At 38.3% G+C, this 26,762-nt stretch overlaps 1 protein-coding gene across 4 annotated transcripts in view; it reads right to left on the bottom strand.

Annotated features, from left to right (window-relative positions):
- The window catches only part of LOC111864091, a 33,142-nt gene continuing 6,380 nt past the window's right edge, over positions 1-26,762 (bottom strand). For 2 of the 4 annotated variants that reach the window (XM_023851094.2, XM_023851114.2), the window contains exons 4-16: positions 25,717-25,994; positions 24,747-24,862; positions 21,054-21,146; positions 19,124-19,815; positions 15,271-15,350; positions 14,365-14,489; positions 10,288-10,554; positions 9,908-10,033; positions 8,329-8,435; positions 6,683-6,881; positions 3,020-3,123; positions 934-1,072; positions 1-606 (exon numbers count right to left, since the gene is read on the bottom strand). In XM_023851094.2, the coding sequence (XP_023706862.1) occupies positions 410-606; positions 934-1,072; positions 3,020-3,123; positions 6,683-6,881; positions 8,329-8,435; positions 9,908-10,033; positions 10,288-10,554; positions 14,365-14,489; positions 15,271-15,350; positions 19,124-19,815; positions 21,054-21,146; positions 24,747-24,862; positions 25,717-25,994 (2,523 nt within the window). In that variant the 3' untranslated portion in view covers positions 1-409. Of the gene's footprint in view, positions 607-933; positions 1,073-3,019; positions 3,124-6,682; positions 6,882-8,328; positions 8,436-9,907; positions 10,034-10,287; positions 10,555-14,364; positions 14,490-15,270; positions 15,351-19,123; positions 19,816-21,053; positions 21,147-24,746; positions 24,863-25,716; positions 25,995-26,762 lie in introns of those variants that run through there. The other 2 variants (XM_023851104.2, XM_023851123.2) reach the window with 2 other exon arrangements.

Below are 26,762 nucleotides of genomic sequence, written 5' to 3'. Positions count from 1 at the left end.
TATCAGGTATTCAAATTACAGTGAAAGGAGAGTAAGCAATTAGCTCTTCCCACAACTTCTTGTTAATTTATTCTGTAAAGACATTTAAATGCCAGAAATGCCACAATGAATCTCAGAATTTCTTACTTAATAATGAACTGTTCAACAATGAAGTACTTAAAACTAGAAGAATTTATTCATGGGATTTTGGTTTGGAATTAATAAAATGTATATTAATGTAGGATGTGCTTTAAAGAGACTTATTTAATAATTGTTGTTATTTGCAGTGGAGGACAGAATTAATTTTTTTCTCCACTGAGAGGGTCATGGTCACATACTTGTAATGTTCAGAAACTGCTGAATTGATCATGGAACTGTCAACAACACACTGATGGAAACCACTGACTGTATTGAGCACAGCCTTGGCACTTCACGTGACAACATTTACAGAAATCATTTTAATGCAAATAGCCCATGATATTTCATTATAACTTACCAGGTCCGCCAGTACATCATCACCATATCCATCCAGTAGATCTTCCTCACTATCATAAATGTGGGAGGGGGGGCTGAAATTTCTTTTCTTTTTCAGCGTTTCTCCTCTAAATTCCTTCGCATTATTCAGCCCTAAAGAACACAAACCATATAAACTTATGGCAATATGTAGGACTTATTGTATTTACTTATACATAATAATGCACACTTAATTATTCATTAATCATCTCATCATTCAATGCTATATAGTCTTGAGCAACTGACTACATCATTAAATAAACCTTGAATAAAGAAGTACCACTGCATGGATGTTAAAATTCTGAAACTCATGTGAACTGGCCAATACAGAGCTGCCAACCCATTTTTCTTCAATGACAGGGAGAGGGTTAATACAATGCAATGGCTTGCCATATTACACGTGTGCAGAATAAGTGTCAAAACAAATCTGCACAACCATACCTCCATTCTTTTGACTTCGTAATGAATAATTTTTGGTTTTTCTTGCACCAGTCTTCGTACACCAGCTGGCAGATGCAGATTTATAAGCAGGTCTTTTAGACTTGTGTTCCATTTTGCTTAAAACTCTGTCCTCTTTGGCCTTCAACATGGAAAAATACAACACACCAAATACAGTAAAAACATATGCACCTGCAGTCACATGTCAGGAGATGTAAGTATACAAGTGTAGACAGGTTGACACAGATTTTCCAAATTTCAATTTGCATCTTTGTTGTATGCATTCTTCTGTTTCACTATGTGGTATTATTATATGGCTGTCAACATAACAGTCTCCAAATTAATAAACCAATATATCACTGTATTAACATTTGTTATTATTCTGTTTTTTCTGTGTGTTTCAATCTAGCTGGATCATCATCAAGTAGTTTTCATGATACCTTTCTCATTGTTGGATTGTGTCATAATATGGAACCATATTAGTAATTATATTGAGATAAGTAAAGTTAACAATTTATGTGTTTCGTCATGTTCCTAAATTGATATTGTAATATCAGTATAAGGGTTATAACGTTAAAGCATTGTTACTCAAATCTCTATTGAAATGTTAAAATTAACTGTTAATTATTAATTAGATTATGCTGGAATTATCTTTTAAGTAAAGTGAATGCCCATGGTGATTTGTTGTTGCACAGAGGATATTTTGTATCTTGGTAGTTGGCATTATTTTTAGTCCATATATGCGTATGATATGTGGGTGGTTACTTGCTTGCAAATGATGATACAAGCTATATATAATCTCTGTACAGTCCTTTCTATGGTGTCGTGGATAGCTGTGGTAGGATTATTATGTTTTTGGTGTGTATGTTGTGTATTTTGCGTCTTGTGTGGAAATATCACTTCTTTCCGTTACACTTGGTCATCGATTTCTGACTGACAGGTCATAAGTCGATCTGGTCGTATGTCGGCTATATATTTATTAACAGTTTTTTTAACCTTTCTAATCATTTTATCATCTTTATAATTTATTTTTAAAAACTTTATATTTTAATCATCTTTTATGTTAGTTTGTTTTTTTTTTTGTGGTCGTAAGTCACATAGGTTGTAAGTCAACGACCAAGTGTATTGTACATTGTGGTGGTTCCTGTTCTATGATTCAGTTTGGACTAACCGATCTTTTGTGTCACAGATATTAGATTGTTGCGTTGATGACCACATAATAATATTGAATTTGCATGCCTCATTCACCTTAATGTTCAGATACAAATCTGCTATTGCAAAGTTAATCATATTACAGATGCCACACTGCACAATGAATCTGTTTTCCTGTATTTTATTAAACAAGCACCATATCAAAAAATAAAATATTTCAAATAAAAATACTACATTTTTGTGCATGCATGTGTGTGTGTTTGTACATGCCATTTTCAGAGTAACTGATAGTGTTCAATTTGAGCTTTATGTAGAGTAGGGGCTCTATTAGACTGATGAGAAAATCACAAAATAATTTTTCATGTAGATTCTGAGTATCAACATTTATTTCAATTTGTTCTATAGTTTTTGAAAGATACATGTAGACACATGGGCAGTCTTCCTTATATGTGTTAATTTCATGCATTTTATTGAAAGAATCCATATGTAAACAGTGGGTACTCTTTGAGCTGGTCAAGCAGTGCAGTTTTTATGGAACCCCAAAATTCTGCTACCATGCTGACAGAAATCCATTAAACCCCTATCTGAAGCACTCCTGTCCAGGTCACATCTTCATCTGTTTAACTAAGACCTCTTCCTATCTCTGGTGTTTTCCAAGCAGTGCTACCCTTGAGACTTTCCAAAGCAAATTTTACATGCATTTCATGTATTCCTCTATGTAAGTTACACACACTACTGAGGGCCAGATTACCACTTAGTGGTTAAGTAGTCAGTAACTTCTAAGTGTATTCGTTTAAGCTTTTAGGCTGCAGACATATAGTGATTATATTTACCCCAAATAATCTGACCAGAAATTAAATATAGGAAGTCTTAAATGAGAATCAAATGTTTTATCCTATCATCATGCAGGGCTTCTCTCATTGTAGCCGTTACTTACTTCAGTAAATGTACCATCTGACAAGGTTTCACCACTCTCACAGATTTGCATGTACTTCTCTTTCCCATTCAGCATGAGTCTTTTCTGCCTTGCATTGTACTTTCCTATTGATAATGAAATGCAAATAAACCTTACAAACTAGCTGCAGTGAAATGTCATCAGAATGAACTCTAGCTACTGGAAAAACTCATATCATACCTCAAGCCTCAATATGCAGAGTGATTCAAAACTTCAGTACCATACTTAAGGAGGCTCTTGGGAAGTTCAACTGGAGAAGAAAATGTACATTTTTTTTTTTTTTCATTTTTCAGTTGACCTAATCCTTCCAGCTTCACTAGGCCCTGGGGTTTACTCAGCCTCTAACAGAAATGAGTACCAGGAATTAATTAAATAATTTTCCTGGGGAGTAAAGCACGGCCGGCGTGTAAGGCTGACAACCTTACCGCCATCTTTGAGCCAACTGTCTAGATAGTGTGGGACCCTCAATGTCTCACGGCCTGGGACAGGGATAGCTTTACTTTTTTTACCTCTGTTTCAGACTTAGGAAATGTTTACAGTGATGTGATTTTGTGTTACTGTGATTGCTTGATGGGAGCTCCATGCTGAGGGATTTTGGAAGTAGATGGTGAAGAACATTTATCAGACTTGGACAGTGGTACCAGTAACAAGAGCAGTGGCAACAACAAAAATGTCTATATTCACTAATGTGGAATTTGTAGATAGGCATTTTGTGTATGATTTTTGTGATGGAAATTCTCGTGCTGCGTGAAGGGAATATCAGCTTGAATATCCAGATTTGAGAGAACCTTATCAACATGTGCTTAAAACTGTGCATTATAGCCTGAGAGAAACAGCCACTCTCATGTTCACATTTGCCATGAAGGACATAATGTACAGAATGAGGATTTACTGGATATCATATACAACTTACTGACCAGCATTCTTCTGCAAGAGGAGTTTCCCGGAGAGAAGTATGGTATACTCTGCATATACAACCAGTGCAAGGGCTGCATCCAGGGGACAAACATCTCCACCTCTAGTTCTTGCAACAGGTGCTACACAAGATTGTGGACACCCCTCAGTTTGTGTTGTGGATTGATGAAGTACTTACAAGAAGTGGTGTGCACAATCCACACAACTTGGATGTATGGGAAAAGGAGAATCCTCATGCTGCTCATCACTTCTCATTGCGGCAAAGATTCAATGTCAACATTTGGTCCATAATTGTAGATGATTATTTAATCAGACCGAATAAGGATAATCTTGATGAAGCACATTATGCAGATTTTCTTGAAGAAACACTTCTGCTTTTATTGAGAGATGTACCTCTACATGTGCAAGAGCATGTGGTTTCAGCACAATGGCACCCCTCCCCATTTTACACAGGGTACACAATTGGCATGACAACTTTCTGGATGGAAAGATTGGAAGTGGATGTCCAATTGCCTGGCCTCTTCATTCTCCCAATTTGACACTCAAAGATTTTCGTTTGTGGGGATGCTTGAAGGAAAATGCTTGTACCATGGAAATTCAGGATCATGACTAACTTATCGCATTGAGGCAGCTGCTGCAAACATATTATTTTTTTTTACTGTTAATGGGGTGGGACTAAGTCCCTTGCACTGCGGCCTATTGTACCAGCCCCAGATGATAGGTGGGGGTGATTGTGGAGCAATTGGTGGAATGAAGATTGGCAGGGGAAACCGAAGTACTCGGAAAAAACCTGCCCTGGTGCCACTTTGTCCACCACAAATCCCACTTGACCAGACCTGGTATTGAACCTGGGCAGCCGCGGTGGGAAGCCAGCGACTAACCGCTTGAGCTATGGCGTGGCCCTGCAAATAGTAAGTATCTTCCTAGACAACTAGTTATTTTATCATATTATTCACTTTGTAATAATGGGTCACAGTAATACAAAAGACATCAATGGACACTGTAACTCCTTAGCAGTCTCCTTAAGTACTGTATTACAGCTTTGAAACGCCTTGTATTTTCCATACATATAAGTGCGTCATCAAAAATATAGGCATAAAAATTGAAACTGTAAAAAAGACTGAAAATCTGATAGTTTGACCGGTGGATGTAAAACACCTGTTTTCACAAATATTTCATAGTATGGTAAAAAGATATCTTTGAATAGTTCCTCTACAAGTCAAGTGCTATTACTTATCAGAATGTGAAACATTTATGGTTTGTTTAGAACAAAAATTCAATGGGATTTAACTTTGTAATAAAAACTTGGGCATATATGTGAAGGCTATTTGGAAGGTAACCTCCAATGAGCTGTTAACAAAACAAGCAACAAGAAAAAAATTATACAAAAAATACATACATACTTAAGCTACTTATCAATATAGTCACTGCCAGAATTGAGGCTCTTGTCTTATCAGGGAATAGTTTTTTGTATGCCTGTGTCAAATAAATCTGTCACCAGTGAGCTCAGCAATATTTTGACATCTTCCATCAACTCCTCATTATTGTTTAAGTGCTGTGATCCCAATCTACATGTAAGAACTGACTGTCAGTCGCAATGTGACTTGGACTACATGTAAGGAGGGTGGTAAAATGCTCCAGTGTGAGCAACTGTATGCAGATGCGCATTGTCATGGAGGAGCACTACACCGTATGTCAGCATTCCATGCCATCTGTTCTGAATGGCAGTTTTTTAGCATTTCACAACACACTTCTGACGTTATTTTGGTCCCTTGTTGGATGAATTCCACCTCAGCACTTCTTTCCTGTCCCAGAAAACAGCTACCATCATCTTTCTGGCAGACAAAGTCTGTTTAAACTTTTTCAGCTTGTCTGTCGAATGTGCGTGCATCCAATGCTTTTACTGCTCTTTGGTTTCAACATTCACATATGAAACCCATGTTTCATCACCTGTTACTCATATGATGTGCTTGAGAAATTCATTGCCATCTTTATGATATCCGTCTAAAAAGTTAAAGCTGAAGCCATTCTCTGTGTTTTGTGTGCACCCATGAGCTTTTTCAGAACCCGTCTTATGCAAAACTTGTGATGATAACATAGCCTAACTGTAGTAATCTCATAGAGAACAGTGCATGAAAGTTCTGAAATTGAGAAGTGTTGGCTTTCACAAATTTTTGGTCAATATTTTGAGCAAAATCATCACTCACTACAGATGGCCGACCGCTGCACTCTTCATTCTGAACATTTGTTCACCCCTTTTTTAACATTCTACAGCATTGTCATATAATTCCTGCACTCATTACATTTTGGCTGTAAACAGTGCATAAGTCATGCAGATTCCTGCAGAACTCATGTTTTTAGCATGGAGAAAGTGTATAACAGGGTAAACTTCACAGCTGCTGGGATTATCAATCACAGGACACATCAGAACTCACTCTGTAGAGACAAGGACAAACACTAGCTGATCAATTATGTGATGGTTTACAAGGCAATGAGTCATGTGATGCTACCTCGCATGTGTGAGCTCTCCCCCACTTCTACATTAGTTGCCTAAAATAAACTAAGGTTACTTTCTTAGTAGCCTTCATAGAAATCATAGTTCAGCATGTCTATGGAGTTAAAGTTTTATAACAAAGGGGCCTCTACATTGCACATACAGATTGACCATGATTGACGTCAGGTGACTAATTACACAGTTAACAGTAAATGAATATGAACAAACAATTGTACCTTCAATTGCTCTCCTTGTCTGCCATGCTTTCATGATAGCTTTTTGCTTCTGGTCAGACTGTGGGCTGTGTGACATAACTGCCCCTTCTTCTTTGGGTGTCCCCAGCTTGCTTTTCTTTACATGTGTAGTAATATGTCTGGCATGTCTCCTCTTGGAGAGGGGCAGTGTTGCTGCTTCAGGTGTTGAATGTTTCCGCTTCTGTAATGTATTCAGTTATTCAGTATAGAGGGGGTGGGTTTCCCCATGCACCGCGACTAATAGTCTATTGTACGTCCCCCTTTAACTTCTACTGTCTCCATACCCTACTGATACTGGTGCCCGCTATCTCCCCTTTCTGCCAGCGAGGTCGGCCCTCTACTGGCATTGGTACCCGATAACTTCCCCATCTACCAGAGGCATTGGAAACTACTTGGGTGGGAAACTTTTTGCCTAATTTTGCTCAGAGGTCTCCTAGAGACATGAGGATCTTTTATGTGCCGTAAATCTACGACACGGGACCCACGGCTTAAAGTCCCTCCCGGAGGACTTGTTCCCTGAATTTTTCCGCCCTTAAAAATTCCACGACCTCCGCCAGGTTTGAACCCGCGTAACTTGAGTCATGAGGTGGGAACGTTACCCCTAGACTACGGAGGCCACTTTTCTGTAATGTAACAATCATACTATTCAAAGAAAGCAGGTTCTGTACCATTACTGCCACACTATTGACTGAGGAGCAGTTCCAGATATCAACTAGTGTTTTCAGTCAATACTTACTCACTACTGACATATTCCAAATACAAAATCATAATATAGGATCTTTAACAAATTCCTTGATAATGTGGCAAAGTTGAAAATCAAAAAGATATTCATGAAGAAATTAAGAGCAGATTAGATTTGGGAAATCATTCAGCTCTGAAACTTTTATTTTTCTGCTTCGTATATATAAACTTATAGATTAAAATATGTAACTTAACATTCATGTAGTGTAACTTGAAGGTTAAAAACTGCTAATACCAAAGCCTAATTCTCAGCCACCACCTCTCACCATTACAAACTGTCTCGTCTCTGCATCCTAACTAAATGCTCAACACATTGTAGCCTATATATTTCACTACCCTAGGATACTAGGCAGTCTGTACAAATCATCAGGTTTCTTGTTACGTGTTCTTCTCACAATGTGCTTGAAAGGAATGCATATAGGGATACCCATGTTTCACATCAAGAACTGCTCTCAAATTTTGATGAAATTTCATGTAAATATTATACCACTGGAGGCCACTCCAACCTCTTACTTTTTAATTTCTTATATCAAGTAATAACAGTATGGTGGGTGCTACCAAAATGCAGTAACCATAATGGCAAATTTTCAAGCTTCAAGATAGTTTTATGTGTTCCAACATGAACTATTGTGTAGAGGAATACACAGTCCATATGTTGTGCAACTGACAGTATTATTAAAAGTTAGCCAGATGAAACCATGTTTAAGATCCACTTTAATATAAATAATAAAAAAAAAAAAAATGTTTTAACATTGCCACAGATTTTGAATATTTGATAGATAGACTAAAATCTACATCTGAAAATGTTTTATCTCAGTAACAGTACCTTTCCATAGAAAGGAAAGTACACTGCAAGTGCTTAATAACCAAATAAACATTTCTGTAACCTTCTGGGATCCACTACTGGCAAAACTCTGGTTCACAATAACTTTGGTGACTCCAGCTCTTGGAGAAAAGAATGTGGGCTGGTCATTTTGCTGCACAAGCCTCTCACCTGCAAGAAAGAAAGCATAATAACAAGCACATAAGTTCACATTAACTTTCTGAATGTGTACAGAAACGTATTCTGTATTAAAGCAATGAGCAGTAGAATTTATATTTCGATCTTTTGGCTTGACACTGTGATCAGCTGGTGGTTACTAATGGTCTGCAGGAACCTGCTGCCTCCATTTAAGGCAGATACTTCTTCATTTTCAAGAAAAGCCTTCATTTTATAACATAAATACTGTACCGTAATATCTTTCACTTTCTTCCTTTCATATTATCTGCACTGTCTCAAGGCAGTATGTTTCCCTGAAACCCATCATTCTACATGGTGTCATAACTCTGAAGTCAGTAATCAAAATCCCTTAAATATCTGCTAAAATGCTGATGAAAAACAGGAACCGGGATAGCATAGTTGGTATAGCAACTGGCTACAGGCTGGACAACCAAAGAATCAGAGTTTGAGTGCTGGTGGTAGCAAGAATTTTCACTTCTCCATGTCATCCAGACGCTCTGGGGCCCACCCAGCCTCTGATCCAATGAGTACTGGGTGTTCTTTCCTTGAGAGGGCATGAAACTGACCATTCTGACCATTCACCTCTGGCTAGTGCCAAAGTCAAGAAAATGTGGATCTATAAATACACTCCTCCATATGCCTTCATGGTGTAGTGCTTAATTAGTTAAGCAACAGGGACAACTTTACCTTACCATTTACAGCTGAAAAACATATTTTTCTTTCAGATTGAGGATTTAGGGTAACAAGTTTCATGATGAACAACACTGATCTCTTCTTGAACTTTTACCACAGGTGTTCACATTATAATAAAAAGTATATATTAAATATATGGCATTTTGAACATGCATGTGAAGTTGTCTTTTAAGATGGAATGACATGTGCTATTTAGTTAGGGCTTAATTAATGGCACTACCAGTAACTCAGATTCTATAGTAATAAAATGGTACAATGATGGGGAATAATGAATTGGAAAGGATATGGAAGGAAATAGTTGTAGCCTAATTTGCAGTGCTAACTCAGGCTACCTACTAGACTGCAACATTTAGTGGAATATGTAATGAACACCATGAAGCAGACCAATAGTCTGGAAAATAAAAGTAAATACTGAACAAGTGCAGAACAATATTTTGAGAAAACACAAATATCAACAAAGAGGCACTCTACACAGTAGCTTGAAATTTGAAAGGATAATATTTTCTGCCCATACATAATACAGTTTGTAAATATGTCTTTCCAACTGGTTCTGAAACTCAGATGCAGATTTTGAGAAAACTACCGAAACTTGTGTCTGAAACAAAAGTCCAGTTTCTCACTTAAAACGAGTAACAGAATTCTTAACACTAAGAAAATGCTGCTGGATCATCAAGATGTCCATCATAAAAATACTAACCCTGAATATTAGTCTGATGAAAACATAAGGACAAAATGTTGCACAGACACTGATACTAACAACATAAGCAACTTACCCAACCAGTACCTCACTGGTGGAACAACAAGCCGTCCCCTCGAACTAGTTTGTATGATCCCTCGGCCATCCAATTTTTTCAGTGGAATCAGAGACCCTGCCCTGTATGTCTGCTTCTCCACAGCTCCTTTTAATATAAGAATATCCACAAAATATCAACATGAAACCATTAACTGGAAGGGATACAAATGTACAAAGAAATTATAAGAAAGTTGTTGTAAATTCACAAGTATTACAAGAATTCATGGCCTAGTAAAAAGCTTTATAGTTTCTCTGTAGTTTACACCTTAAAATTAACAGAAATGTTCTTTCCTATGACAAGGAAGGGTTCAGAAGGATAGCAGTATGGCTCCTAAGATACAAAATTCTTTATGAATGTACCTTCATTAAGACTGCTGTTTTCATCTGATGCAGAGACATCATTAGCAGTGACAGTCTCTGCAACAAAAGACTCATCATAACCAGCTATGTGTTTAGTACTCTCAATACGATCAGCTTGGCTTGTTACAGAAGTTGTTTCTTTCTTCTGTTTGGCTTCTTTCTCTTGTCCATTTACTACATTCAGTAACCTGGCCCACTTTCTTATCATCATCTTCCACTTATAAGGCAGTCCTTCATGTAGCAGCTTCTGTATTGGGCTTGGTATGTCTATGGAAAAAGATATCATGTATATAAGACTCTAGCAAATATTAATTATGAACATGTCAACATTTCACTCTTCAAGTATGTTAAGGATTTAAATTAGTTTGGAGTTTAAACTATGAAGAAAGTGCCTATTGTCTCCTTCCAAAAGAAGCTGTGATGAATATTATCCTTATACAACTCTTTATTGACCATCACAACACAACAAACAGAAAAATCAAGGTCAGCGCCCAGCTATGGTTTCGCTACATGTTTCAGCCACTAATGGCCATCATCAGGCAAACATATGTTAACAAACATATACCACTGAACTGCAGTACATTAGATTGGATACAATGTTATTAATCATTTAAAATACTTTGCGTAAAAATACAATAAATCAGATTATAAACAACTAAAAGTTATTGTACGTGGCGCGTTCCATATATAAGGCCTCCTATTTTTTTGTGTTAATATGTAACGTCTGAGATGGATGTTGGTGGTGTTGTAGTAAAGGTTGAACCTTCCTGCCAATGTACTGTTAGTTTGGTTGTCATGCAACAGATAGCGACAGCAGAGCAGCCTACCAAAATGGTGTCTGACATAGAAGTGCGTATGAAAGAGAAATGTGTTATTGAATTTCTCACTGCCGAACAAATTGTACCCATTGACATCCACTGACACTTGCTAAAGGTGTATGGAGACAATACAGTGGATGTCAGCACAGTGATTCGGTGGGTAGTGCGTTTCAACAGTGGCGAAAGTGAAGTGCACGACAAGCCATGCCATGGGCGTCCCTGCTCAGCTGCCACTCCTCACAATGAACAGCGCCTCATCCGAACAGATCAGCAGATAACGACCAGGGACTGTCAATTCTGAATGCTGAAAGACGATGCTGACTAAGCTGAAAGCCTGTATTTCTCGAGTCAGGCCAGAGAAGCAGATAACCTTTCACTTGCAACAAGATAACCCTAGACCCCATACCAGTTTGGCGACCACCGCGCACATTGCAAAGTTTGGCTGGACTGTCCTACCACATCCACCTTATAGCCCCAATTTAGCACCTTCAGACTTCCATCTCTTTGGGCCTATGAAAGACGGACTACGTGGGCAACATTTTCCGGACAACGATGCTGTCATTGCAGCTGTAAGAAAGTGGCTAGCCTCTGCTGGCGCAGACTTTTACACGCACGGTATACAGGCTCTTGTTCATTGATGGCAAAAGTGCATAACGAATGGTGGTGATTATGTGGAAAAATAGCTGTAAGTAGGTGAAATCTTGCTATATGTATCTGCATTATTATGATTTCTGTATCTGTTGTAGTTTTCTTTAAAAAAATAGGAGGCATTATATACAGAACGCCCTTAGTATAAAACAAGATAAAATTGATGTTATATAACATCGAATCAGTCGTTGATATTTTACTTTTCGTACGTTTCCATGGACAAATTGGAAATTATATTTCTTTTATATAAGAATGCATAGGAGGCAAGTAAACAAGAACTGAGTTGTTGTTTACTTTCCACACAGTACGGACAATTGTTCGTAATATGAGGCACCGACTATACAATTAATTAATTTGCAACATCATGGGCCTCCTATGCATTCTTATATAAAAGAAATATCGAATTTCCAATTTGTCCATGGAAACGTATGAAAAGTAAAATATCAACGACTAATTCAATGTTATATAACATCAATTTTATCTTGTTTTATACAATAACTTGTAGTTTTTTATAATCTGACTTATTGTATTTTTATGCAAAGTATTTTAAATGATTAATAACATTGTATCCAATCTATTGTACTGCAGTTCAATGGTATATGTTTGTTAATATGTGTTTGCCTGATGATGGCCGTTAGTGGCTGAAACATGTAGCGAAACCATAGCTGGGCGCTGACCTTCATTTTTCTGTTTGTTGTGTTGTGACGGTCAATAAAGAGTTGTATATTGTAACACAACAGGATGCATGAAATCATAAATATTATCCTTCATATGTTTCAATTTATAGTGAGGTTAATGGGAAATTTAAATAATCCAGTGCAGCTGTCAATGTCTCTGCATAATTTCCTTTAGAAATACAGGTATCCACTGCATTAAATAACCTCGAAGTCTCACTGTGTTTGCAGTCTAAACATAAAACAGTTTCACACAAGGCTTATGAAGTATACTGTGGTGCATATACACATTGCTAGTCAAGGACTTGTTAAACAAGCCTGCAATGAATATGCAACCAACAACAGAGTAAACCCATTGCAAGGCAACATAGGCAACAACAGAACAGGTGTTGCAAGAAATGTTTTCTATGTGGGTCCATGCCACGCCAAGTGCTAAGCAACAACTTGGTAAACACATTCCAATGAATACACAACAGTAGAGGACGTCCATTGCTAGGCAATGGACGTGTTTTCTGTGCTGTTGTCTGACTCAGGGTATATAACCAGAAACCCAGGCCAGCCAGACAGCATCACAGATCAGAATTCAGGGAGTTGGCAGTAGACAGTGATAGCAAGAAAGGAATTAGACTGTACCAAGAAGACTTAGTGTGTGATTTGAAGAGTGTACATATGCTGTAGTTACAATAGTATTTGAAGTTACAGTGAGACTGATAAATCTACTGCCAGGGAACAGATAGTGAAGACTAGTGAAAGCACACCAAGAAGATTCAGTGTTGAGTGATTTGTAGTGTGAGAATCTGCAAGAGTGTTATTCTTAGTTGTGGTTATAACTTGTGAGTGAACAATAAATCCAATAACCAACCCAAACCCCAACTATAGTCACCAATGCGAGTGACAATATGTATGACCTACTTCCAAAATGCCATGGGTGTACCTCCAGTGATTTCCAACTGGATACCTGAGGCACACCAATGTCACCTACTGGAATGATCAATAAATTGTGATGTGACTGATATGAATTGTGCGCCCATATATACATACAAATATGTTCAGTTGAAAATGTGACCAAAACCTACATGCATTTTAGTATCTAAATGTAAGGTAGTTGAACATGAAGATAAGCAGTTAGCCATTATCATCCAGGAATTGGGGATTTAACCCCCCCCACACACACATACATACACACACACACACTCTATGGTGTTAGTTTCGAAGCTATGCCTGCTGGACCTGCGAATGTGCCATCAAAATAGATTATGATAAAGACAAACAATAAAGGTTAAGGTTGAAAGTACAATTTATCTGATGGTCCAAAATAAATTCTTCTTTACCTTGTTAACTACTCAAAAATATGGAGGGAGACATATAATTTGTGTATGTTAAATAAACCTTTAATGAGCTATTTGTGAGAAATTCTATGAAATACTCGTATACCCTCATCACTTAATATGATAACAGCACTCTTTGCTAGTCCGCATACCTCACTGGCATTGATGTTAATTGCAAAGTGCTGATATCACATTACGTAGTCAGAAATTATGTTGTTAAATAATCCTCATGTAAAAAAGTGAATTAGATAAACTTTTTAGGTTTTAATCAGATCCATATTTAATGTATTTATCTATTAATTTTTGTGCCAAAAATAATTCTTTAGACACTCAAAGCTTTTTTGAGCTTTAGTTAAAGTACGGTTATTAGAATTAAAATTTATATCAAACCCATAACAAAATAGTCATAACAGAAGACATCAGAAATAGAGAAAAGAAGTAACAAGAAATCATAAAGAAGATTGTGGGAAGATAATATCTTGAAGACATTTCATCCAGTGACCCATATAAAAAGCGAAAGGAGGGCAACAACAACACAAGGAGGGGGGGATGATGATAATTTAATACTTCCATGAATATCCCCAATAATACACAATATGAGTAACTTACTGTGTTTGTGATCTTCAAATGGGCCCTGTAACTTGTAGGCAGTCCCATCATGACACACAAAACAGTCAAAATCTTTACGTCGTACAACTATACCAGTTGTATGGAACGCCTCTGAGGAACAAGTGCTGACAATAAAAGCAAATTACAACTTGTTAGGAACTGCCCGTGAACTATTATTTGGATGAAGTTAAAAATGTCACCTCTGCCAAGAACTGGAGCCTCTTTTTGATTCCATATAAGACTTACCTTGCTATATCATCAAGTACATCCCCAGGCATGACGACTGTACCAGGACAAAAAGAGTGCACTTTTCTCTATTTTATTCCATCACCACAATAGGAAATATGGACACACCATACATTCATCATTTCTTACATGTTTCAGCTCATTAAGCCAACACCGGGTATTCACCTGCATTTGTCTGCTAGTATATCTCTACATTGGCCAGTGTGTACATATTGGACTACTGGTTTTTTAGTAATATGTAATGTTGTTGTATATAAAAAAAAGGTGTGTTTGCCTTAAAGATTAAATATTAATTGTTAAAATGTTGAATCATTAAAATATATTTACATAGCACACTGTAGGGATTTGAGCTCTCAAAACCTAAGATTATGTTATTTGTTTCAGTTTGATGTATGATGTACACACAATATGCAAGAAGTAATCTGCAGCCACCACCAGGAACTTCCTCAATTTTCATGTAATTCCTGAAAACTATTGTGAACCTCATGCATCAACCTTGACTGTCTGCACAGATCTGCCCTGGTTTATTGACTGCTCAACATGAAAGCTGTCTGGCCTCTAACATTTTAACTTCTTTCTAAAATTTTAATGAATTTATAGACATCTGCCTTAAGCGTAACATCTCATTTCCCTGTGTTGCAAGCAGAAATAATAACATACCTTTGTAAATATCCTGTTAATTTTAATTTGCCTGGTTTTATCAGAACAGGAGCCCATCTATGAAGAACATGCAGGTTCAACTGTACAAAAAAAAAAAAATAACTTTACGTTTAATCAGAGAAGAATTATCTTTACCAAGGGACATCAAATATAAGAAATCACAATATTAAATTTCCGTATTCACACACTTTTTTCTGTTATGGATGGGACACTGGCCACACAGGAAGACATAGTGTGAATTATTCCACCAATTATAGAAGAAAGAAACAATAAGTTGATTCAGGGTTTTTTCCAATTAGGTGACACAGCCTTAGACCTATGAACAGAGTCCAAATTCCATGACACCTATGAACAGAGTTCCAAATTCCATTACAAGTCATGTGTTACAAATTAAGAAGACTGGTGTGGGTGTACACCATAATGTAATACACAAAATTATCATGGTGTTTTTTGACATTTCTTAAGCATAGATACACAGTATGTCCAGGTTCGGTTATGACTGTGTTCATTAAAAATACAAGACGTGAATTATTTTTAAAATGTCACTCTTTTTATTCAAAATAGTCTCCTTCTGAATCAATACATAGCTGGAATCGATTGAAAAGTTTTTGAAAACAGTCACTGTACTCCCTTTGTGGAATCGCATTTAAAACTGCGGTACATTCCCTTTGGATGTCCTGGATAGTGTCGTGACGGTCTCCTTTCATCGCCAACTTAACTGCTGGGAACAACCAGAAAACTGCTTGAGCCAAATCTGACGAATACGGAGGATTATCAAAGACAGTGATCCCCTTTCTGGCCAAAAAATCATGCACGATCTTCGATTTGTGGGGTGGGGCATTGTCGTGGAGGAGTGACCAGGAACCTTGTTCTCGATATTCAGGTCAAATTCGAAGAATTATCGCCCACAAACGAATGAGGACTCTGAGATAATAATCAGAATTCACTGTTTGACCTTCTGACAGAAATTCCTTGTGAATGATTCCTTTGGAATCGAAGAAACTGGTTAGCAGTGTCTTTTCTCAACTCTTTTGCATGTGCACTTTCTTTGGTTTCGGCACCTTTGGGCTCAACCAGGCTGCACTCTGCCGCTTTGTGAGAGGCTCATTTTGAAAACACCATGTCTCATCACCAGTAACAATCGATTTTGTAAATTTTGTATCACTTTGGGCCGACTGTAACATGTCTTTGCAGTGTTCTACTCTGGCATGTTTTTCATTGCTTGACAGCGCATGACGTACAAACCGCGCACAGACCTTCCGTTTGCCTAAATCCTCGGTCAAAATTTGAGGCACAGTACTTTTTGGTATTCCCAAAAGCTCCTTGATGAGTCTTGCAGAAACACATCTGTCTGATGCAAGGATTTCGGTTGCTTCTTTTCAAATTTTCTTCAGTGCTACTTGTTCTCGGCTTTGATGTACGTGGAGCGTCTTCAATGTCCTCCCTGCCATCACGAAATACACCATACCATCGAAAAATGTTCAGGCAACTCAAACAATGACTACCGTACACACTTTTCATCATTTTGTATGCTTCTCTGGCTGTTTTGCCTAACTTCAAACAAAATTTGATGTTGCCTCTCTGTTCAACCGCCATTTTCCGACGAGGGTCAGAACAGTACTGTTACATTCAAGGTCTGAAGACATGATACAGCGATGCTTGCACTTTGAAATTATAGACAGCCACAGTTGAATCTTCAAGAATCTTAATGCCACAACTCGCCAACAGATGGCATTGCAGGGCAAAATTTAAACAAATGAGTCTTAATGGATCCTGGAGACACCGTGTAAGTATGAGTATGAAATGAAAATTTGAGAGTCTCTTATATCAAATTCAATGAAATCTGTGGAAGAATTTGTGGGATACATGGAAAAGCCCATTTATGGTCTTGTAAAAACTTAAAACTTTATTATGAATCAATAAGGTAAAGGTAAAGTTTAATTAATTACACACCATGTCATGAAGATAAATGGTGGAATGAAGGTATAGCTCCACCATTCTTGATCCTTGTTCTAGATGGAGGTGAGTGGTCAGCTTCATGCTCTGCCTGCTTTACCCCTGGGTACCCATTGGGTAGGAGGCTGTGGACATGGTCTAGACTAGTGGTTATCAACCTGTGGTCCGCGAGTAATTCAAAAGTGGTCTGCAGGTTAGTTTATTTTCGTTAAATTTTATCTTATCATGTTCCTCACACCTGGGATATTTGCAATGTATATCTCTGGCTCTTGAGGCCCATGGCTGAAGTAGAATTTAACGGGATGGTTGGTACCATAACGGTACCTTCCCTTTGTAAAGCAGAGGTGAATAACTGACGATTTGTGTAGCTTTTTCCAAAGACATTTTCTTTTGGTCCACCCATTGCATCTCAGACCCGTCTTTCAGGGTGGACTGTTGTCCTTACCTGCTGTCTGACCAGTCTCCCCCTCCCCCCCACCAAATCCATCCCTCTTTGGTTGGGAATAAAGCTGGGACCATTGACCACGTTTCTTATTCATTTCAGTGGCAGAGCGAACAACCTGTGTGTCTTTAGTTTTTGTGCAGTGAATTTTTATAATATTATACATGTGTGTTTTTCTCAGTTTAATGGTCAGTTTTTCTGCTCTTGTGCAAATAATTGAGTTCACAACAAAACTTCTGATTTTCAGTTTCTTCACGATCTTATTTAGATATGGATCGGTGGTTAAAGTGTGGGTGAGTGTTAAATTAATAATATTAGGCCTAATTGATATTCGTAATCTTCCAAATAAGCCCCATTTATAACAGTATTTTATTGTCATAAATGACACATTTAGTGTTGTAAAATTTTAAGTTACTGCTTTACTTTTATGATACGTAAAATATAAAAAATTTCCATTTTGGGTTTTATGGGGGCCGCGGTGAATTAACATTCGGTACAGGGGGTCCGCAGCATCAAAAAGGTTGGGAAACGCTGGTCTAGACTGAATAGTCTGAACTTCATCTTGGAGCCATAAACAAAGCTGCCATGGCCCATCTCATAGCAGATTAGGGCACAGTAAAGACAGAGCATCACCATCTGGTTTTTGTCCCAAGACTGGGAACTTCAGACTTTTAAAATGTCAAATGACTGTTTACGCTTCACAACTGTCACAAGTGAGGTTAAGAAGGCCTAGAAACTTTCCAGCTGGAAATGGCAGAACACTGTTGTAGAGGAACAGTTTGGGGAGGAGGATGTAAACCCTGAAGTCTTGTCAAGTGGATATACTGCATTTTTACTGAGGAGAAGTAAAATCCATTCTACAGAGTGACAGATGAGTGAGAGCAATCTGTAACCTTCATGCTATTATAACTATGCTCTGGGAAATGTAATACATTGCAGTGTCATCAACATACAAGTACAGTGCTGCTTAGACTGATGTATTAGCTGCACTGTCCATAGCATTGATGGCAATTGCAAACGGGTACATCTGAAACCAGTATTTGTTACACTCTGTTTCCTTTTTGATAAAGCGCAGAAAAAACATAGGATTTTTGCCAGTAAAGGATCCTTAGGAAACTGTATTGTTAAGTTGTGTCATACACCTCAGAATTTAAGAAGACCACAACAAAGTGTTGGAGCTGGGCATGTAAATTGTGTAACTAGAAATTCTATATGAACAGTTCCTTTATACCTTAATAACTACAAGCATGGTGATGGTGTGATGTTTGAAGCTATAATCTTACAGCTGTAGCATACTGAGAATCTGTACTAGGAGAATGGTATGGGATGGAGGGATTTTATGAACACAGTGATGAACCTCTGAGTTCCATAAACGCAGGGAATTTCTTGACTATCGGAGTAAATATCAGCTTCTCAAGGAAGAACTGTATGATGGTGATAGTAAATTGTACTCACCAAGGCACTAGTCTCAGCAGCATTCAAAACTGTGTTAACAGGAGTGCATGAGTGTCCATCAGAAGTACCACAATTTGTCAGTGATTGAGACAATACTTTTTTAGTGACTGGAACAGAATTTGGTGGATCTACAAGTGTCACTTCTATGTCATTTGACTGCTTGTCACATTCTTCTACTATGTTGAAAGTCGGCTGTTTTAAACGTACTTTTGTTGCTTTAACACCTGACTGCCTGCCATATTTTTGTACAGCAGTAGAAATTCGTGTTAAACATACTTTCATTTCTCTAAAATTTGATTGCTTCAGACTTTCTTGTACTGTAGTAGAACTTGGCTGTATGACACACATTTCTGTTCCATCAACATCCAGCTGCTTGTCACCTTCTTGTATCATGGTGGAATTTAGTTGCTTTACACGTACTTCCACTTCTTTACAATCACACTGTTTACCATGTTGTTGGTGTACTGTAGATTTTAAATGTGACTTTCCTACACTTTTCACAGCTATTGATTGTGACTGGTTGGCAGAAAATGATTGCACCATAGAATTTAATGCTTGTGAAGGTACTTCAGCACCCCCTCTTTCTTCAACAGGCGATGAAGTCTCTGTAGAAATTTTGTTCTTTTGCATTGTTGAATTCTCTCTGCATTCTGAAGTACTTTCACATGTCCAACTGAAGTGACATGGGCTCCCTATAAACCAATGAATTATAATTTTACAGAAGTCATTATCACTGTTCTATTCACATATTCAATTCACAAGCACAAATTGCTTAACCACTAAGTGCTTAAATTTCCCTACATGTTAAAAAAATAAAGTGAAATTGTCTTTTATTATCACAAATTTATGAATATACCAATATTTCCTTGCCTGCAGGGGAGACACAAGCAAATCAAATCAAATGTATATAAATTTCCATGTACATGTGTTGAACTGCATGGAAAAGGCAATGGAAATTACCCACAAACCAAACTGTAATTGCTTATTACGTACAAGTAACATTAGGAGATGGCCGCATCATAGCTCAAGTGGTTAGTCACTGGCTTCCCACCGTGGCGGCCTGGGTTCGATCCCGGGTCTGGTCAAGTGGGATTTGTGGTGGATAAAGTGGCGCTGGGTCTGGTTTCCTCCGAGTTCTTCGGTTTCCCCTGCCAATCTTCATAATCACCCGGGGCAGGCTACAATAGGCCAAGCAGTGGCCGCCATGCCGAGTAGACCCAGTTGGACTACACCCCCCACTAAGAGAATTAAAAAAAATTAACATTAGGAGATTGAATTCTGTGAAATGCAACAATGTTTCTTAATAATAAAATTTAGCCTTTACATGTTTCAGCCAATGATGGCCATAATCAGAAGGTGACCAGCGCTTCAAAGGAAATGTTTCACGTGTATTATGTGCATGTCTTGTCTCATAAAGGCTAAAAAAAATAGTTTTTAAAATATGCCCCGTTAAAAAATTTTTTTGATTGATAATTGTTGAGTCCCAGTGATGGTCATATTCCTTCCCAGTATGTCATCTGTATCATGCCGTCTTGTGTGTGTGGGTGGGATTGTGGTGTTGTGTGCAATGTGTTCTGGTTCAGCAAACAACACCACAATCCCACCAACACAATACAGACAACCTACCGAATCTGTTTCTGTCCTCAGATGAGGGGGCAGGACACCTATTCTGTTTGGTCTCTTAGAAAGTGCTAACCTCAATCAGGTCGTGAGGACAGAAACAGTTCCAGCTTCCAAAACACTGTCTTTGCTAGTTCTTTTTAAAAAACAGATGATGGACAAAGTCTAAGAACCCAATAATTCTGAGTTTCAATTCACTCGTCTGTCATTCACAACAATTTCTTACTTTCTCCCTCCTGTCTCTTCCTAACTCCATTCTAGCTATACTGTTTCTTTCAAATCTGGGCAACCATTTTCTATCTGAACTCACCCTGCATTATGTATTTCTTCCACATTAATTTCACTTCTTTCCAGTCATCGGGAAATCCACATTGAAATTTGTTTCGTACATAACATGGCAAATCTGAAATTGTAGAGACACCAGATTATTTCTTTCCCATCCACACTTACCAGCTGCAATGCTATGAAAACAGCATTCACACATATTTAACCGGTTTCTGCCTCTCTAACCATCTCTTGGTCTTCAAGTTGTAAGTAAACACTGCCTAGTAGACCACAAGCTGATTTACTTGGTATTATTTTGCAGTTCCCTGCAGGGAACATGCAAAATCTTTTACGTTACACCCCGGTCTTTTGAGATGTGCATGAAGACTGCCAGCAAATACATCACATTTTTATGCTTTATTTGTCCTGTCTTTATTATTCTTCATGAGGAACAAATACAGAAATATAATCTGAAGGATCAAACTGGACAGAGATTGCTGAAGTTTACTTCAAGACTAGTAATTTTTTTTATCCAGAACAGGGAGAATCATGTACTACATGACAGAAATTCAAAAAGACCCTTTTAATTCAGGCTGAGAGCCAAAATGGGAAACTTAAAAACCAGTCAAATGAAGGTTAAGAATAACTTTTGTTGTCCTTATACATGAACTACTAAATGTAAATAGTAATGACATAATATTCAGCATGTCATCATATGGAGGTAAAGTCACAAATTTGGTGGCAGAAAGCTATCAAAAGTGGACACATAGGAAAGTAATGACAGAAACCTTCCAACAGAGGACAGGAAGGCGTTAAAACTAAAACAAACAGTGAACACTTAAGAATTCACAGTTTGGTACTAAATCTCATGTAAATTTTCAACAAGACTCATACAACAAATTTAAAATTTCCTCTTTTCCACCAGTGTGATGGCTGCTACCAGGGCAACCCAGTCACCATTACAGAGTGTACTGATATTGGATATGTCTAGGGTGTGTCTAGGGTGACTGCATTTTTGCGAGCGGAGTGTCTTGGAGATCTCAAAATCGACTGTCGAACTGCCTCCACATTTTCAGGCGTCATAACGATCCGTTGTCGTCCTGATGATTTTTTCACCACAGTCACGGTTGTCCTAAAGTTCTCTACCCACAAAACAATCTATTTCCGGTCGGGAACCGGACCTCTGGGCTTAATTCCGAAGTGAGTACGGAAAGCATGCTGCACCGCTAAGTAGGAACGGTTGTTCGAAAAATAGGGTTCGACAGCAAACGCACACTGCTCACTCATCCACCTCATGTTTCCTACTGAGGGGTATTAGACAGAAACTTCCACGACTGCTGTGTTCGTCAAGCCTATCCCCACCTTTCTGCGACCTCCCCTCCCTTCAAAATGCCTCTTCACAAAAAGGAAAGTTTCTGTGACCCACCCTGTGTTACTTGCAATGTTAGGTGATGCAATGAGACAGAGGTCATGTGGAAAGTCTGGATAAGCTGCATTCAGTATCCATTGAACAACACCTTGTTAGATCACTGTGTGTTGTCAACTTTTTTTAGAAGTAAAAATAAAGCATATGATGGAACAGACAGTAATGTGAAATTTTGTGTTAAACTGCAGAAACCGTCAAGTGAAATGTCAGACATGTTAAAAACAGTTCCTGGTGAATCTACTAAGAGCAAGAGTAATGTTTTAAGTGGCAAACATTTCAGAGAAGGCAGAGATGTGAACAATGATGAAAGGCAAGGTGCTCTCATAACAAAGTGAATGGATGAAAATGTGAAAATCAAGGTACTTGTGCGATCTGACAGTTGATGAGCCTGATATGAGCAAAGAGACTATGTGGAAAATTTTTAGTGCAAGATCTTGGTATGAAAAAGTCAGCAGTGAAGCTCATGACATGAAACATGACAGAAGAACAAAAGCACAGACGTTCACTTTGTTCATGGACTTTGCAGAAAAACTTCAAGAAGATAATATTATGGATCATGTCAACACTGGTGATGAAATGTGGTGTTATCAGTTTGATCCCAAGGCCAAACACCAGTACATGGTGTAGAGATCAAAGAATTCCCCCAGGCCAAAGAAGACACGGATGTCGAAGTCCGAGATCAAAACATTTTTGATCTTATCATGGATATCATCCACTTTGAATGTGTACCTGAAGGGACCAACGTTAATCACACATTCTATGTGGAGATGTTGTAAAGGCTTATTTTTGCCATGAGGCACAAGTGAGGAGAGTTGTGGAGAGATCACTCATTGATTCTTCATATTACAACATGCTGGCACATTCTTCACTTCAGGTATTGGGGGTGTGGGAACATCCACATACTAACACGTGCTTTCGCTGGTCTAACAGACAGCACTCAACTCCAAGTCGATATCACACTGCTGCCAGCACTCGTATTTATACAGCACTCAATGTCCAGCCCACCTGTAGATCATCATGTGTGCTAGCCAATCAGCGCTCACAACCACAACTGCAAGTTTAAGTTCTGCCCAGCAATCATGGTATAAAAGCGGAGCCCAAAGCTTGCAATCATCAGTGATCACATTCAGTCATCAGCTGTTTACTGCGCAAAGACAGCTGCCACAACTCTCCAGCAACCACACTCTGTTACCAGACAGCTAACGTAGCTGCCGCAACTCTCCAGCAACCACACTCTGCTACCAGACAGCTAACGTAGCTGCCGCAACTCTCCAGCAACCACGCTCTGCTACCAGACAGCTACAGTAACTGCCGCAGCTCTCCAGCAACTGAGCCGAGACAACGGCTCAGTCATCAGTCGCACCATAGGCAGCTGTTCCTACTGGCGCACGCAGCACCAAATCACCGGCTGGAGAAACCAGCTGAACGGCCGTAAAGACTTGGTCTACTACAAAGGAGCAAATTCTGCAAGCACATTCATGGTGGAACAAACTGCCCTTTTCAGGGCCAGCCAACTTTTGCACATCGACATTCCACATAGCTTCGTAGCTATTCTGTACATTCAATGTATACAATTTAATATATACAATTGTTACAGTTTTACATGGCTGTCTTTTAGAACATCGACAATCCCACAGGGAGTTTTAGTAGGAAAAGGCATCTCTACCATGGATCATCCACCAGACTCTCCTGACTTTGGCTCCAGTTGACTTCTGGCTGTTTCAAAAACTCAAGAGAGTGCTGAAAGGAAGCGTTTCTTGAATGCTGAGGACATTAAAATATCTGTGAAAAAAAATCTGATAGACATTCCTGTTCAGGATTTTAAAAACAGTTTTGCACTTGGCTGAAGCACTGGGAACACTGTAAAGAATTGGAGGGTGATTACTCCAAAAAATTCTAGTTTGCTAATATCTGTAGCTCTTAAAATAAGTTTTAAAAAAATTAGTCTCAAAACTTATTTGCTTGACCTTGTATTCATAAACACTCCCTCTGTGTAAAGAAACCTGCTGTCCTATTCATTCTACTGCTCAGAAAAGCAGAAAAACATCTGTCTCTTTAAATTTCCTCTCTGTCAATCCTGTCAACTAAATGAGATAATTTTCCGTTTCTCACATGCATAACATGCCATAATTCAGTACAGCCACTGGCTACTGACACCTGTCAAGACATAAATAACTACAAGCTTAGAAGTTTCATGTGTATGGAATTATACTTTTCCTTGGGTGATTTGTGATCCAGCCTCAGAACATTACTTTATGCTGTGACAATAATCTAATAAAACAGACTCTTCAGATATCTTAACCCATAACTTACTTGTAAAATGATCTGGCATTCCAACCAACTTGTATATTGAACCACCACTGAGTTTCAGAGTGTGTGCATCAAGCCGTTTACAAAGTGAAACATCTGCTGATCTGCTTATCACATTGCTGGAAGCAGTGAACATTAAAAACATAAGAGAACATGAAAAATTATGCAAAATAATAGGGAGTAAGAATCATCTTTCTTGGAGGTGGCATTAAAATAGTGCATTTCATTAAACCTTGATGCCTCTCTAGTTACAAACATGAATAGGCTGTACACAACAGAGATGCTGATACACTGAGCTTAGAATATAATGTCAGAATGAGGCTAGAAGGGAAACAGTGTACAATGTGCGGTGCTGCGACCATATGCTGCAAAAAGCCTCCTTGACGTGTCAAGAACAACATAGTTTTAGCCCCTCCACAGTGAGACTCTGCTAGATAATAACCCAATTAGAAAACATATGTGAAGAAAATTTATTAAGCCTGAACGGCAAGTGAGATTTGAGGTAAATATTTATATAGATAAGTGGGATAATTAAGACTCTAATATCTAATCTGAAACTATATAAGACATTCAGAATACTGCTATAAAAATCTCTAATCATATACATAAGATGCTGGTTGAACTGAAGGTAAAATATGATACCAAGACATGGCTGTAGGGTGACCAAGCTGACAAAGAGCAGAGATGGCAGAAATTAGAACTCCAAGACTCTTAGCTGGATGTATTCAAATAAAAATAGAACATAAGAACTCACAATATCACATACATATAAGATGACCACATAGATAATCTTAGAATGGATAAAGACAGGTGGTTGAAGATAAAATGGATACATAAATCAACAGAACTAAGGACAAGAGGAAAATCAAGAAAACATTGAAGATGGAATGCTGAGGCTGGTATATGCATTATTATGCCCAGTACAGGGAGACAAAAAGAATAAAAATAAAACAGAAAATTTTCAAATACCCACTTGTCCACCTTCCCTGTTATCACAAGGCTGCCATTTCCAGTCAGTTGAAGAGACCAGTCTCTCCATTCCTTTGTGTATACATTAACTTCATCCCCTTCTCGAATTATTTCATTCCTTTCATTTTGAAACCCCTTTTCCACTTCACTGTTCTCAGTTGTACATTCTTGCTTATTTTCATTATTATGCACCTTGTTTCCTTCATCACATATTGTTTTCTGGAACCAATGATCGCTCTTCTCTTTATTTTTTAAGTGTTCCTTCTTGTTTAGTATTTGTGCCTGAAATTTAAAATGTTGTACTGATCAATACTGCCTGTGTGGGGAGGAAGCAATGAGATCTCAGATTGTGGAGGTTGGTTAGTTAATAGCTTATTTAACTGCACAACTAGCAGCTTCTCAATCATCATACAGCTCCATGAAGTTAAGTAGTTAGTTAGTTAGTTAGTAATTTAGCATCAGGATGAGTATGCATGGAGAGCTGGAGAGTTAGTCTGCTTCAGGATACTGTCTTGCACAAGAAAAACAAACAGAAAAATCAGTCCAGAAAGTCACTTGCTGCAGCCAAGATTCAGTGCATTATCCTTAGAATACAGATCAAGAAGCAATATATTTCGAACCAGCTCAGTTACACTGACGGAAAAGTACCTGTTGTATTACCAGCAAATAAGAAACAAATTATGTAGAATTAATTCCATTATAAGTAGAATTTCTCTGCAGTTACCTGTATACCCCGTGGCTTCAGTCCGCAAGAGAACTATACCAACCCAGCGACCACCACTTGTTGGTGAAGTTATTTTAAAATTTCACTTAGTGGGGGGTGGAGTCCAACTGCATCCACTCGGCATGGCACTATATTGTGGCCTGCCCCGGGTGATTATGATGATGGAGAATTTGGTGGAATGAAGATTGGACGGGGAAACCGAAGTACTCAGAGAAAATCAGCACCAGAGCCACTTTGTCCACCACAAATCCCACTTGACCAGACTCGGGATCGAACCTGGGCCGCTGCGGTGGGAAGCCAGCGACTAACCGCTTGAGCTATGGCGC

The sequence above is a fragment of the Cryptotermes secundus genome, unplaced genomic scaffold (assembly GCF_002891405.2).
Source record: "Cryptotermes secundus unplaced genomic scaffold, Csec_1.0 scaffold3663, whole genome shotgun sequence".
Lineage (NCBI taxonomy): Eukaryota > Metazoa > Arthropoda > Insecta > Blattodea > Kalotermitidae > Cryptotermes > Cryptotermes secundus.
Note: the sequence above shows the minus strand (reverse complement) of the source record. Positions and strands in the feature narration are given on the sequence as shown.